The following is a 14,342-nucleotide window of genomic DNA, read 5'->3' on the forward strand; positions in this document are numbered from 1 at the left end:
GGGACAGTGACGCTGTGATGTGACACAGAGCAAGGTGCTACCGAGCATAACAGAACAACGGAGTAATTAGGGCAAACACGATTCATTACGAAACACCGTTGTCCACTTGGAGATTACACGAGTGAGGAAAGTCGGCCGATATTAGGCGTGAAGTATAGCTGCTCAGCGTTCGCGTTTCAAACTCAACTAGCACATTCAGTTTATTGTTAGCCGACACAACGGAGCGACGACTAAAAATCAACACAGCCTTGGTTGCTTTCTCATCATACCCTCTCCGTCCCATACCGAGCTCTCAAACCAGCTACCCTTACGAGGTTCCACAATTGGCTGGCCCTCATACACCACCGCTTTACCGCCCACAACTCTCTTCCCGCCACTAGCCCACCTCCCGCCTCATTCCCGCGCTTCTTATGACCGTTACCATCTCCCTCAGCACTCACAAGCCGCCACCCGGACAGTGTCAGTCCTCAGTCACTCTCCATCAGTCCTCAGTCCCTCTCCATCAGTCCTCAGTCACTCTCCATCAGTCCTCAGTCCCTCTCCATCAGTCCTCAGTCACTCTCCATAGATAGCGCCGCCGAGTGTCGAGCCACGGCCACCTGTCTGAGATCAGAGCAGCAGCCCGGCGACATCTGGCCGCTGGGTGGGGCTCATGACGAGCCCCAGGTCGGCCATAAAACCGCGCCCGAAACAGACGCCGACCGGCCGGCGGCGGCGTTTATGGGGCGCGTCAGGTCCCCGAGAGGCTGGCGCGGCGCCGGCCAGTCATTCCGAGTCAATTCGAGGCAGCAGGTCGCCGCTGCAAGGCTGGGATCGCGCCGTCAATCTCCGACAAACGCAGGGTGAGCGGGTCCCCGTTCAGGTAATATGCCATCGCTCGCGCGCGGCCACTCTCGGCGGCAGATTTATACCGCATCGGGACCGCGACGAAATCGAGACCGTGATTGGAGGCGATTTAATCGGAACAAGAAGCAGCATCTCATGCTCGGCAATCTCCGTTTACGTGTACAATTTAAGGACATAAGCAATAAACATCCTCGGGCAAGTCACAGCTCTGAAATATTGAGAAGCGCAGCAGACATCACCAATGCCCCCAAAACGCAAGTATTTTCTTTTTCACTCAGTTCCACACTGTGCCCAGGAAAATTCATCTTTTGTCATTTTATATCATCATATTCATCGACCTTCGGTCTGAGCATGTAGTCGGTCTAGTGCCGAGCTCTCGCATCCATTGCGTCTAGATGCCACATTTTCAGGTGCGGCACTCCGCGGTCCATCACTGATGTCTCTGACCATCTCACCCGTCCCTCAGTGGTCGTTTGCAGTGTATGACACGCTTTTGGCGGAGATCAGAGTACGGTAGCGGAGGCGGAGAGGCGGCGGATGAGGCGGGAGCCGAGGCGGCGGCGGGAGTCCGAGTCTGAGTCTGAGTCAGAGCAGGCGGCGGAGTCGGAGTCGGGGGTGGAGGCGGAGGTATTCCGCCACGGTGCGATGATTACACTCCATCGTCAGGAGAAGATGGCGGCTCTGCGCCCCTGTCCTCTCGTAATGATGGCTCTCAAAGGCGGTAAAAAGGCAGCTGCCACCCATAATGCTAGTCCTTACGGAGAAGGGTCTGTTCTTGGAAGGCTGCGGCTCGACGATGAAAAAAGAAGAATGATAATGCGGTAGAAATCAAGAAAAAAAACACAGAGAAAAAAACGCCGTACATCGTTATTGGCCAATACCTAAAATAATGCATCAGGAAAGACACGAAGATCATTTATCTTGACCTGAAAGTGCTAAATAAATACCATGCCGGTTTCTCTATAAAAATCTTGTCGAGCTAAGTAATCTTTTAAAGCAATGCTAAATAAATTCAGTGATTGCAGACCCTTGGCAACCAATCAGTCATCAACAGAAGCCCTAAAATCAAACAAAACGCTCAGCTCGAGCCACCGTTTTGAACAGGCCCCAGCAACGCAGCGGCCCATTGACGGTGCGACCAGTTTCAAGCCAATATCCCAGAAAACAGAGCTAGAGCTAGAGCATGTGAAACCAAGTGGCGTACGACAATATTCCCCTTGACGACACGCCTGTGCCGCCGACAGCAGTTGGAGCGTCGGCGGCCGTGCCACGTATTGCACATCTGCCGATAGCTCTGCCGTCCCACACCTGCGGTTCAGTCAGCTGAATCGGGTCGTTTCTGAGGTGTTCGAGGCGCTCAAACGGCCGTGTTTGTGCCGCTCAAACGGCGACAATCGCAGCGCTTCTGAGGCCTTCGCGGCGCGTCGTCTAGCGCCAGAGCGAGCCCAAAGGAGTCCAATTTCAGCGGCCGGGTCGGCTCGTTCAGGTAACCAGACCCCAGTCGCGGACGGAGATTTCTGTCGTTCGTTTGGAGCCTGTCACCTGCAGCCGTCAACTTGCTCCTCTTTCCTATCCAATCCCAGCCACTTCAGCGGAAACAGGTCTCCGCGGTCGGCGCGCGACGCTCTTCAGTGACGGGGGCGGGCCGTGTGGTAGCGGAGAGTCGCTAAAATATGGCGGTCTTGAGGCGTAAACAGGCCTCTCGGAAGCGCTATGAATATAGATGGAGATGGCGTCCGTCCTCCCGTCGGACGGGAGAGCTGGATGGCCGAGAATGGCCGGGAGCCGGGGCCGGCCGACCGGCCGCCGCCGCGGGCCACATTGATCTGCATTGGCCATACCGTATGATTGATTACCACCGCGATGGGGTGCTTTGTATTCAAAATGAAAAGACGTAAATGCGCGCTGATTCGTGCATAAAAGATCTTATTTAGGAAAGAAACTCATCTACGTTTATGTAACCATTAAATACATGAACGTAATGAAAACAGAAATCAGAAGACCCACACTACACATTTTTGCAAATGAGTATTGATACAAACATCCGATAAGTACTTTTCACTAACGGTAATTTAGTAGGCATTAGGCAAGTGCATTAGGCAAGTGCATAATTACGCTAAAAAATCACTAAGATCATAAATATCCTAGCCAGCCCCCCAAAAAGGAAAAACGACACAAAACATTGTCTATTCCCCGATGGCGCCCCGTCGACATTGCCGCCTCCATCCGACCTCAGCATAGGTCATCAGACCCGGCACCGCGGCACGGCAAGCCGAAACGAGCCGGTAGCGGGGTGCAATGGGCGCCTCTCGTGATAGACCGCCACTGATTACTCACCGGCTCAGCACAGGACGCGCCGCTCCGCCGCCGAAAGGCCGCCTCGTGTGTCCGACCCTCACGTGTCCGTCACGTGCGCCGTGACGTCACGTCACTGACTGTAACGTCACAACCCTTGCAGCCGTCGTGATCACTTCGAGTCATTCTTGATAGCCTTTTATGGGAGATGGAATTAATTGTTTTAAGATTTCCCATTTTTTTCGATCTCGGCTGGTCGTTTTCCCACGCTAATTTGCATCGGTTTTTCGTAGACAATTTCTTTTCGCTCACATCCAGTGTCTTCAATTTTCCCTCAAATTAAGATCCCGCCGGATTTCTCCGTCCCGTTAATTCCCGTCCTCTCCCTGATCTCCCCCTATCCCACCGTCCAGCAGTCTCATCGACCAGGTGGACGCGCTCTCTAATTCTGGAGCGGTGCCCAGAGCCGCTGACGAACCGCCGAGGACGGTGTCTGCCTAGCCTTCCCTCCACTCCCCTCCCTCCCCTCCCCCTGGGGTCGGTCAGCAGGCTGATGACCCGTCGGATCAGGGAGCCCAGCTCGGAATGAAATGCCGCGATGGGGTAATGGATATGTCGATTACCGATTGTCAGCTAGCCATTTGGAACATTGCGACGGCTAGTAGGTTTGCTGTCTGTTTAGAGCGAGCAAATGGCATGTACAGAGCACCAACATCAATTAGATTTATACCTGACCGCCTAGACGACGGTAAAACTCGTGCAGGTCTTTAAAGAACCAGTTTAAATGAATTTACATTAGTGATCGACATCTAAATTGATAAGCGGGAGTAAAGAAAAAACGTAACCCCTACCTCATTCTGACTTTTGCTCCCCGATCCCTCTTGCCACCCCCCATCGGCCATCCTGCCCTCAGGTGACCTCGGTTGTCCGGTCGATATCTCACACCAGCACTCTCCTTATTGTGAGCGATACCTCCCACTAGCACTCACCTTATTGTGGGCGGCCAGCTTCTTCCTGCGCATGCCGCCGCTCTCGTGCAGCCGACCGGGGGTGTCCGGCTCTGACAGCCGGTCACCGTCCTCCTGGTGCACCAGCATCGCCGGGTCGAGCGTGTCGATATGCGTCAGACTGCGCGACCGGCCCTGCTGGGGAGGAAGAATTACAGGGGTCAGATTTTGGGGGACGGTGAGAGGGAGATTGCTGTTGGGGAGGTGAAGAGAGGACGAGAGTAAAGATGGGAAGAGGAGGAAATGACAGAGAAGAGAAAAAGATCATCTAGGTGGAGTTACGTTCAGTTTTCCTCACTTTAACAAGTGGGGAAATGTTCATCGAATTACGTGAGCTTAGTCATATAGCACATTAAGATCTGCTGCTATTGCTGCAGATGCTATACATTACAATTATAACGGGCAATAACAATTACATGGGTTCATTATTAACAGACACCGTAAACATAATTAAGGTAAGGCATCGGTGCAATAGCGATAAAAGCATTCAACATAGTTCCGCTAAGTCCAGGAAGCAAGTTAAATGCCAGAAACATACAAAGTTCAACGTAAACACTGCCCAAGGGAAACGGTAAATCGTTCAGTCACGCGACGTACTACTTCAATCATCTACTCCCAGGCCTAATAATACGGACATTAACGCAGCTGTTGGAAGGGCCCGCGACCATTTCGCCCACGCCATCACAGCTACGTCATCGACTATCTGCTGTGTCATCGCTGTATCATCCCACACTGACCAGCGCATGGCTTCCCGGTACGAGTGCGTATACCGCGGCATATTACCGTCGGCCCGACACTTTGTCAACAGGCGCACCAATCGGCCGACTTAGGCACCGCTGGCTAACCAAACACCCAGTCGGCCGGCCGTATTATTAGCGCCGACAGATGGGCGGCGCACCCCCAGCGCGTGCGGTGCAATAATCGTCACCGTGACCCGCGCGCCGTCGATGTCGACGATATGGTGTCACCACTCGTCGGAGTCGACGCGCGCCGGCGGTATGGGGCGAGGCGGGCGAGGAATGGGAGCAGCACGCTCTAGACGCGCCAGCGGGGTGGAACGAACGCTTCCGAGTCGCCGTCGAACGGGGTTAGGGGGCCGGCGCTCAGCTCTCCCGGCGGGAGACCGCGAGCAGTGTTCTGCAGCGCACTGAAGGAGAGATTATAAAAGTGCAGCTAAGTGGGGTTGTCGCATTGAAACCAGATAAATAGCAGCATAGGCTACTGTATTACATTAACTATTGCATTATGTAGAGTATGATAGCAGAGGTAGCAGAGGTAGCCTATGATAGCAGAGGTACGTTTTTAAGCGGGTGTTAAAAAAAACTCAAAAGACAATAATTCAGCACCGTCCTATAGCAAACGCAGACAGAATTATTGCTGTAACAAATACCTGTAACATATAACGTATATACAGTTTAACAAGCCACTTTGTATTGGTTCAATAGAGCCGTTTATATGCACCCGCTAAGGCACATTTATTATCTGTAAGCAAACTATCCACCTAAATCGGGGCGCACTTTATCACAACAGCGCCAAAGGTGCAAATGACAGTTTGACTAAGTGCTTGTTGACGGCCAGAGTTTCGAAGCTGTGCAGTTCCTCTAAAACATAGCATATGAGACGTGGCTTTCTCGCCGCTTGCTTTCGCCAGCACTGTATCGCGATTTATGAACGCTACATTTTTTATCTTCATGTGTCATTTTTCTCCTTGTTAAAAAACGTTTATAAGCTCCTGAAAATAGAAAAACAACAACCCAGTAGTGGTACTGCTAGCAATAACAAGCTGCCTCATTTTTATCATCCTTAACTAGAAAGAGCTATATTCAATTCCAACCAAATCAAAAGAGGCATATATATTCTCATGACCGAGTCTTGACACCAATATCGTTCCGAGAAAGTCGCTGCATTCATTGCGTTGAGTTGATATTTATTCCTACCACGAGTTGACTCCTTGACATCTTTATTCCAGCGCCATTTTAAGTTTCCTGAAACGAATAGCTGACGGTATGACTGCGAATATTCTAGGCTGATAGCTGAATTCTACATTTGCTGAATCACCAATCAAATCCAAATTGCCAACTCGTTTGGGCCCAATCTCATTATTTACTTTGATTTGCTGATCACGACGTAACTTTCTGCAAACATATTCAGACCTGCTTTGAATAAATGCAAGAATTCCGCAACCGTCTAGAGCCGAGACTTTCAAAAGTCTCTCAGCAGGGCGGCCGCCCAGCTCTCAAAAGGCAGAGCGGTGCCGTGATGGGTCCATTCTGTGCCACGTCAGCCCCCAACAGATGGACGCGGGAAAATAGCGCGCCAGCTCCGCCCGCCTCCCCCGACGGACACGGTTTAAGCGAATAGTCTGGTATGAGAACGCAGACCGACGTCACTGAAGAATGAGCGACGAGAAAAATACCGACCAGACTCGAGAAAAAATGGGAAAAGAGCACGTCCTTGTCGCAATAAATCCTTCCACGTACTTCGACAAAATAATTATATAAAATATAAAGGTGTCCGCCGGATATGAATTGATGAAAGCCAAAGGCATAAGAAAAGGAGAGAACTTCTTTGCGTAAATAATACATCTTTGTCCCATCCCATTTTCGACATTTTCCGGCGACTATTTGAAATTGAGATGCGATCACCCTTGACATTCAATCCACATCGCTGCTGCGGCGAAAGCCGATATCACCTATAAACGGATTTAGCCGTTAAACGGATTTTCTCCATCATTGCGCCTTTTATGAGCGAGATATTTCCCGAGTCATCTCTCGGGTCTAGGCCAAAACACTTTCCCGACCAGCCGCGCATTTTCTTTTTTTGTGAAATGTAGTTAAGTTGCATCTAGCTATCATTAAATCGTATCACGAATTATATCATCTACACATTCATGATATGAAGAATACAATATCTGAGATAGCAAACCAATTCAACCACAAGCGTAACTGCAGCGCATTTTGTTGGCAAACTGGGGCAGGACGGATTTCGGCACTACATTTCGTCGTGTGACTACTTCATCCCTCCGCGCTAGAAATCCACTTACTTCAACATCGACCAGCAGGTTGGGGGTCTGAAACATCCTGCCCGTCCACAGCATGAGCGAGTCGATCTTGAAGGAGGTGTCGCCACAGCAGCTGCTGTTGGCGGACGAGCCGCGCCGGCTCTCGGGTCGGGCGGCGCTGCTCTTCCGCTTCCTGCCGTCACTGCCCTCCTTCACACTGGGCCGCCGCATGGCCGCCTCCGTCACCGTCAGGATGTTGCTGTCCGACCCGGTGGACCCGCACCTCCTCTGCCTACTGCCCGGCACCGCGGCCGCGTCCACCTGCAGCAGGTCGGCCGTCGGCGGCCGACGCGGCGTCCGCGAGCCCTCCGAGTGTTTCTTGGCCGGCTTTTCGGAGTTGCTGCCGGCCGATGTTTTGCGCCGGCACCCCCACGAGAGGGTGCGGCGGTGAGCGAACTCGGCAAACATCTCCATAGGGGAGCGCGCGCGCGGCTGGCGTTCAGAGCTGGCGGGGCGGCCGACGGCGGCGACACGAGCGACCCGAGCCCGCCGGCGACATCGCGACCCGCCGGCACCGACTGAGCGCCGGGACCGACGGCCGTCGGCGGCGCGCACACGGGCCGCGCGCCATCGATCAGGGAGGGACGGGGACCAACAGACACCTCTGAGGGACCAGCAGACACCTCCGAGGGGACCAGAAGACACCTCTGAGGGGACCGTCAGACACCTCTGAGGGGACCAGAAGACACAATGGAGGGTCCACCGAAGGCAAAATTTTGCGCAACTAGATCTTCGGACAGAATAGAGGAAAACCAAACATATTTCTTGGGACCGTCAAATACTCGGAGATTATCAGACGCTCCTTTTGGAAAACATGTATCTCTGTATTAAATACTGGCCCAGCTATATCAGCTAACAGCCAAGAAGTCGGACGACCCTGCACCCCAGCCGTTCCTGCCGTCCGTAGGATAGCCACTGGCCGGAGTGTCACTGGCGAACTAGCTAGCTCCATCCTTCCACTGCTGGCTGGTGCACAACACCGCCACGATAATCACTGCTGGCTGCTGCGTGCCATGAGTCTCCCTCGAGTCCCGTCCTGGCGCTCCTGGGCCGCTGGCAACAGAAGGTCTGTTCCAGGTCGCCCCAGAGGGCTATCAGGCGGCGGCCGTCGCACGCTCTGTCTCGAGGGAGGGCCAGATGGGCGGCGGCCAGCACCACGCGCCAATACGCGTCCTGTCAGATCAATCTAGCGAAGACGGAACAGGCGCCGCGCGGTACTGAGAAGCCGCAGGGTCGCGGTGCGGCGCGGCGGCTGGTCGGGCGGCCCGCGTGCAGTGCGGAACAGTCTACCCCGTCAGGCGTACGACTCGTAGTGACATCTAGCGACTACTTCTGGAACTAATTGAATGCTCTCCAGTGCCGAAGTCCGGTTCAGCTAGACTTTCTCTCTTCCTCGAATGAGTTCGGATGATATACCGTGGTACTGCTAAGTTCGTTCTATATTGTGCTTTTATAAGCAAACCCAACGGAAATGACGCCATAACTTTGTACGGCGAAGCCAAATATTCAGTTTTACGAGAATAAACAGAGCGATATCACATCAATCAGGAGGCGTGGTGTTTGTCATTATTGCTTCTGGACACAAAGAACCTAATAAAAGTCTGCCATATAGCCTTCACAAAATCATGACAATACCATCGTTAAACAACTGAAATCAATTGTTGAACTGGACTATGAAGGACTACAATACCACTTAGAATACCATTGCGTCGTTGTCATGGCATCTGTGACATTGCACTGGCAATCAGTTACTTACGGTTTAACAGGGTTACGTAGTGATTGCAGTGATTGTAGCATGATAGAACCCAGCAATAAAGTAAGGCGAATCAGGCCAAGACCGCTACAGAGAATGGACGCTGACTGCATACCACCAGTTTCCTAACCAGCCGTTTCATTCTCATAAAATACAAACCGACTACTTGTCGCATAAATCGCCACAAAAACCATCATACCCAAATCGAACTATCAAAGTTCTTCCTCGGATAAATTTAGCCTCCAACCAACTTCCTAGCATGAAATAATGCGGTCGGAATGGCCTCAGTGAGTCTGTGGCCGATTTCCATCCATTTTCGGAGCTCTGACTCAGTGAGCCGGAGCGGCTCGGCCCGGTCTGCCCTCCACAAAGGGAGGGTGACGTCGGGGGTCCAGACGGCCGTCTGATCGGTCCACAGACGCAGGTCTGGACGCAGAGGTCTGATATTACCAGACTGTGGCAGCAAAATAAGGCAAGGATGTAAAATCGGCAAGGATGTTAGATCAAGATCGGCGAAATACAGACGGTTACTGGTCGCAAGCTCAATGGTGTGCTTTACTAGACTTCCAATTACCGATTAGCTAAGGTGTTGCGGAATTTTGATGTCTAGTCGAGATCTGGTTTTCTTACGATCCATGATTATATGTAGGTATATTGTTGGTTGAGCAATGAGCATATCACTTTCGCAAACCATTGCCACCAAGCTTTAAATTACTCTAAGGTAGCATGTGACTGTGTAAATAGGTACCAAAATATCACGCATTTCTTGCGAAACCGGCTATGGCCTGCATTCCGTCCGGAAAATTTTCCCCGCCGAGCCGCAGGGCTCTGCGCTCTGTCACTTCAGTAATCGGCCGGCCGGCCCGCGGCGGGCCGCTCGGCCGCTCGGCAGCTCAGTACAGAGCACGGCCGGCCAGCCGAGATTAGCGGTTCAGCCGGTCCAGGCCGTGATGAGACGGCCGGCGCAGCAAACAGCCGCGAGCGGTGCCGGGTCGGCACGGACGGCAATCACCGCGCCGCCGCCGGGTGCCGGGTGCTGTGCTGTACAGCAGGGTACTGCGGCTGAGGTACATACCTCCGGCGAGAGCGGTACAGAGCTTTGTGGGGTACCAGTTCCCAGCTGGACCACCACGCAAAGAGAAACAGCCAGTCTACGTTAACGAACCGCGCTGTCGCGGGCCCAGAGAAGCGCCGATCAATAACGGGAGGTCTCCGCCGCGCGGGCTGTTTTGAACACGCCCAGCCGAACGCCAGTGTCAGCGTTTCCTCGATCGGTCAGGCCTATCAATTTTCGTCGCGTTCGGGGGACGGAGCGGCGCGCCGTGCTGTTTGCTGCTGTCCACGGCTCGGCGGGCAGTGTCGACCACGGCAAACGTGGCGCAGTGAATCGACCCCGCGGCCGGCCGGCCGATCGTGAATTACGGCTGTTTTCGGCGCCCCGCAGGGCAGCCGGGCCGTCTGTGTATCCCCACAGCGGTGTCGTCAGGACAGTGATAGTGGCGACCAGAATACCTACACACGGCCAGCTATATTGCGACTATCTGCGACGGGTTTTTAGACCGGTGTCGTAAATCGCGAATCCTTGGAAAGATGAGCGCGTATGAGCTGTCAACAAATATCGCCATATGTGCGCCGGTGATAGGTAGAAAGCACGACCTCATTAGTTGCACAAGGCAACAGGCGGGACACAACCGTCATTGCCAGGGAATGCAATACAGTTGGACCAAACACGTGTGTCACCAACAGATAATGCTGGTTGATCGGCATTGAGCTAGAAACCAGCCGAGTCAACAGCGCAAATGGTGAGCCCGATTACACCGAACTTATGGCAAAGCGGGTCAAGGGTCACAGCAGACATTTTATGGGACATGCTAATGCTCATTACTTTGAATTCGCTCCATGACACAGCAATAAATCCAATCATGAATAAAACGACTTCTATCAAATGGCTTTGGCACTTATGTGGCCTTTTGTTCCGTTCTAAATAAATGAAAAAAGATGAAGATCTTGAAAAAGAAAGAAAGTAAGTCCAAGACGGCCCTGACGACAGGAGTGTCCGTATCAATTTAATATGAAATGAACATCGCATAATAGCCATCATTGTCAAGTCGGCAAGCCACGCCGTATCAGCCCGTCTTTTCTGCTATCCATACTCCATAGCAGCTGACAAGAGTCATAAATCCACAAGCATTTGGTGCACCTAATTGCCCCTGTTGCGATCCCCCCCCCCCCCCCACGACTGTCACTGTTAGTCGGCAGCCCCAGAATGCAGCGCCGGGCAGTTGTCAGGACATCGGCCGAGCTCGAGTGACAGGTCAATCACGGCCACTGGCCACAGTGACAGCTGTGATTCGGTCATCAGTACACGACACACGGGGGGCCGCAAACACGGTTGGGGACGCCCACGACCGGCTCAGTGTGCACGGGACGTCGGCGGTGACCTCACCGTGACCTTGGGATGGTTAAGGACGTCACAGTCCGACGATGGGTCGTGGAGACATATTGTGACCCATCTCTTTGCTCACCGTTATGACTTATGATACGATACTGTGTTGTGATGAGCATGATCTTATTCATTAATTCATTAAGCATATAAAAGGTATTGCGCACCAGCACAAGCCTTTCGATAATGTCTGTGCACTTCAGCGTATTTCAGCGACAGGCACAGCATAAAGACGTCGTAAAATCAGTAAATCCTCCTTTAATCGCAGGGTTAACTTCTACTTTGTCAACTAAATACCTATGTGTTTAAACTCTTCAACCAGTGAGGGTGACGGTGCTTTTGGCGAGTCAATCTCGTTAGAAATGGACAAGCAAAGAAGTAATGAGACCGCGTTCTGGAGCCGCTCCTCGTCTTTAAACACAATTTCGTCAAGTGTTTCCCACTCTGGGCAGCGTAATTGCAAGTCTGATTAAGATTCTGCGTGGAGGAAGCCGCGAGATTGTGCCCTGATTGAGTGCGTCTGTCGCCTTAATGGCACACGTTCCACTGGGTTGATAAATTTGACTGCCCAGCATCCTCGCAAATTCGGTTATCCCGTAAATGAAAATATAACGTCAGTATTTGTACCGTCGAGTACAAAATAAAAATAAACACGAGTACATTCTGGAGCGAAAACGGAATGCTGGCAATCCAGCTGGCAGCTACTTACATCCTTCTTTTGTCTGTAGCAGGCCTTCCTTCGCGTGAGCTTGTTCCTCTTTTTCTCCTTCCGGACCTCTCTGAAAACAAAAACAAAATGACATAATGAGCGCGCTCTGATATAAGCTCCTTTAAGTATAACAAAATGAATATTAAATTGAGTTTGTTAAATTCAAATCATATAGACAAAAAGTAAAATATGACAAACGAAGGACTAATTATCGCAATTTCGTTGCCAGAGATACACACTACAGATAGTAATTTTGTGACTTTTGTTTATAAGGGTCACACGCCACCTAAATCATAACACATATCAGCAAAGCTCGTTGGTAATCATTAGTTGCTTTTGAAGCATGATCGATTACTCTATGGGTGGAACTCATTTGTAAATTTTCGTTACATGCCTGACAAAACAGCTGACCCACACGCGTCGCTATGGTTCATTTCAGACCACATTGACACACCATATCCGTCCACATCGACATCATAATGCGACGTGGCCTTCAATACCGATGTCGGCACTAATTTATGCAGGTGGGCGGTGGCCTGTGCCGGGGGCTGCGGGCCCGCCGATAGAGGTCGGATCACACCGTCCGGAATCCGCGGAACGGCCGCCGGTTCGCACAATATCCGGCGGCCCGGACCAGCCGGAAGGTCACGTGACCGGCCGCCGGCATGCCGGGCCCACGTGACCGGGCCATGGGCAGATGATAGGAGCGGGGTGGCGCGGGATGTGGGACCACGTGATCGCGTGGATGGTAAGGGTGATAGAGATGGCAGGGGCGGGAGACGATGGGTATCAGGAGTGGAAAGTTAGCGTAGTGTTGCACTTATGAAGTGTGACATTAGGCTTCATGTGGCAAGAAGTCAATGAGATGGCGTTACGTGCCATTCCACACACAATCGTGTTTTTCTGTCCTTCGTAGATCTGTGTTGAGCAATCATGCAACAAGCCTCTACCACGCCCCTCCAGGTCCCCATCGACCCATCCCCTGGTCACTTACAGTCGTGAGTCATCCTTGTCTCTCGGAGGCTGCGCTGCGTCGTCCTCGATATCCGAAATACAGTCGATCTGAGCCGGCAGAGAGTACGTGCTGCTCGCGATCTTCTGGTGGGCCAAACCTGGGGAGAAGAACGACGAATGGTCAGACATCTCGGAGATATATGGGCTGAGCGCAGCAGTGAGAAAAGCATGAGAACAACAGAGCAGTTAACAAATGGCCATGACTTTGATGTCTTCGACACGTAGCAGTGACTTAACAATTAGTTCAATCAAGAGAGATAAAAGATCAAGGCATATCAGGTTATCGCCAGCTGTACATCTGGCTCGCTGGCTCTGCGCTCACTGGCCGTGCCACCGCACAGGTAGCGCCACCTAAGGCAGAAACGAGTGCTAGGGTTTCGTAAAACGGCCGCTAGGGGCAGCACCTGCACCTCGCATCATTTTGCCCGATCAGTGTTGAATAAAGCAAGAAACTATCCGTAAAACGTCGATAGCTGGTGCTTCCCTTCTTCTAATCGTAGGCAGCGGTAAAAATGCCAACAAATATCCCGGCAGTTGCTGGGGTATTTCGCCACCCACCGTTTGCTGGGGGGGGGGGGGGCGTTAAACGCCCCCAGCCGATAACTCGAGAACCAATAGGCGCAGCGAAACGCACGAGGCGGCAAACGAAAGAGCGCGACGAGACGCTTCAGATGAGTACTTTAAAGTTGAATTTTGAGGTCACAGGTCGGGTCAAGGTCAGGTCAAACACCTGAAATCGGGCTTTCAGTAGCATGGACTTCAGGACTTCGCAATGGGCGCCTCTCGCCATAAACTCTGTCAAAACGGTGCACAATCCATCTTATAAGGCCTACGAGAGTGTCAGCTCCATGTAGGGGTCAGTCAAGCATAGGTCAGGGTCAAGGTCAGGTCAACCGGGTAGGCACATATCCCCGAAAATCAAAACTGATATTCGCAGCCTGTGACACATGTTTTATATGTAATTTGGGGCGTAGAACACGATGGTGACATTCATTTTATCATATGTGTACGTGATTGGCTCAAAAATTTCAATTTAAGAAATGCATGTATCATGGTCGTGAAGTAGTCACGAGAAATTGCCAAGATTCAGTTCAAGATTATGGATAATGCGGAACGATAATCAATAATCGAAGATAGCCATTTGATTGATCATGGTATTGGCAGTCTAATGGAGTTTACGGCATGTCTGTATGTCTATTCTGTGATTTTATATG

The 14,342-nt window shown here is 51.8% G+C and overlaps 1 protein-coding gene across 7 annotated transcripts in view; it reads right to left on the bottom strand.

Moving 5' to 3' along the window:
• The window catches only part of LOC122370193 (pleckstrin homology domain-containing family G member 5-like), a 148,544-nt gene that overhangs the window by 31,644 nt on the left and 102,558 nt on the right, over positions 1-14,342 (bottom strand). For 4 of the 7 annotated variants that reach the window (XM_043345575.1, XM_043345574.1, XM_043345577.1 and 1 more), the window contains 3 exons: positions 13,109-13,226; positions 12,115-12,184; positions 4,131-4,286 (listed from right to left, as the gene is read on the bottom strand). In XM_043345575.1, the coding sequence (XP_043201510.1) occupies positions 4,131-4,286; positions 12,115-12,184; positions 13,109-13,226 (344 nt within the window). Of the gene's footprint in view, positions 1-4,130; positions 4,287-7,191; positions 7,715-12,114; positions 12,185-13,108; positions 13,227-14,342 lie in introns of those variants that run through there. The other 3 variants (XM_043345576.1, XM_043345572.1, XM_043345578.1) reach the window with 2 other exon arrangements.

This window comes from Amphibalanus amphitrite, unplaced genomic scaffold (genome assembly GCF_019059575.1).
Source record: "Amphibalanus amphitrite isolate SeventyFive unplaced genomic scaffold, NRLGWU_Aamphi_draft 001107F_arrow, whole genome shotgun sequence".
NCBI classification, from domain to species: domain Eukaryota; kingdom Metazoa; phylum Arthropoda; class Thecostraca; order Balanomorpha; family Balanidae; genus Amphibalanus; species Amphibalanus amphitrite.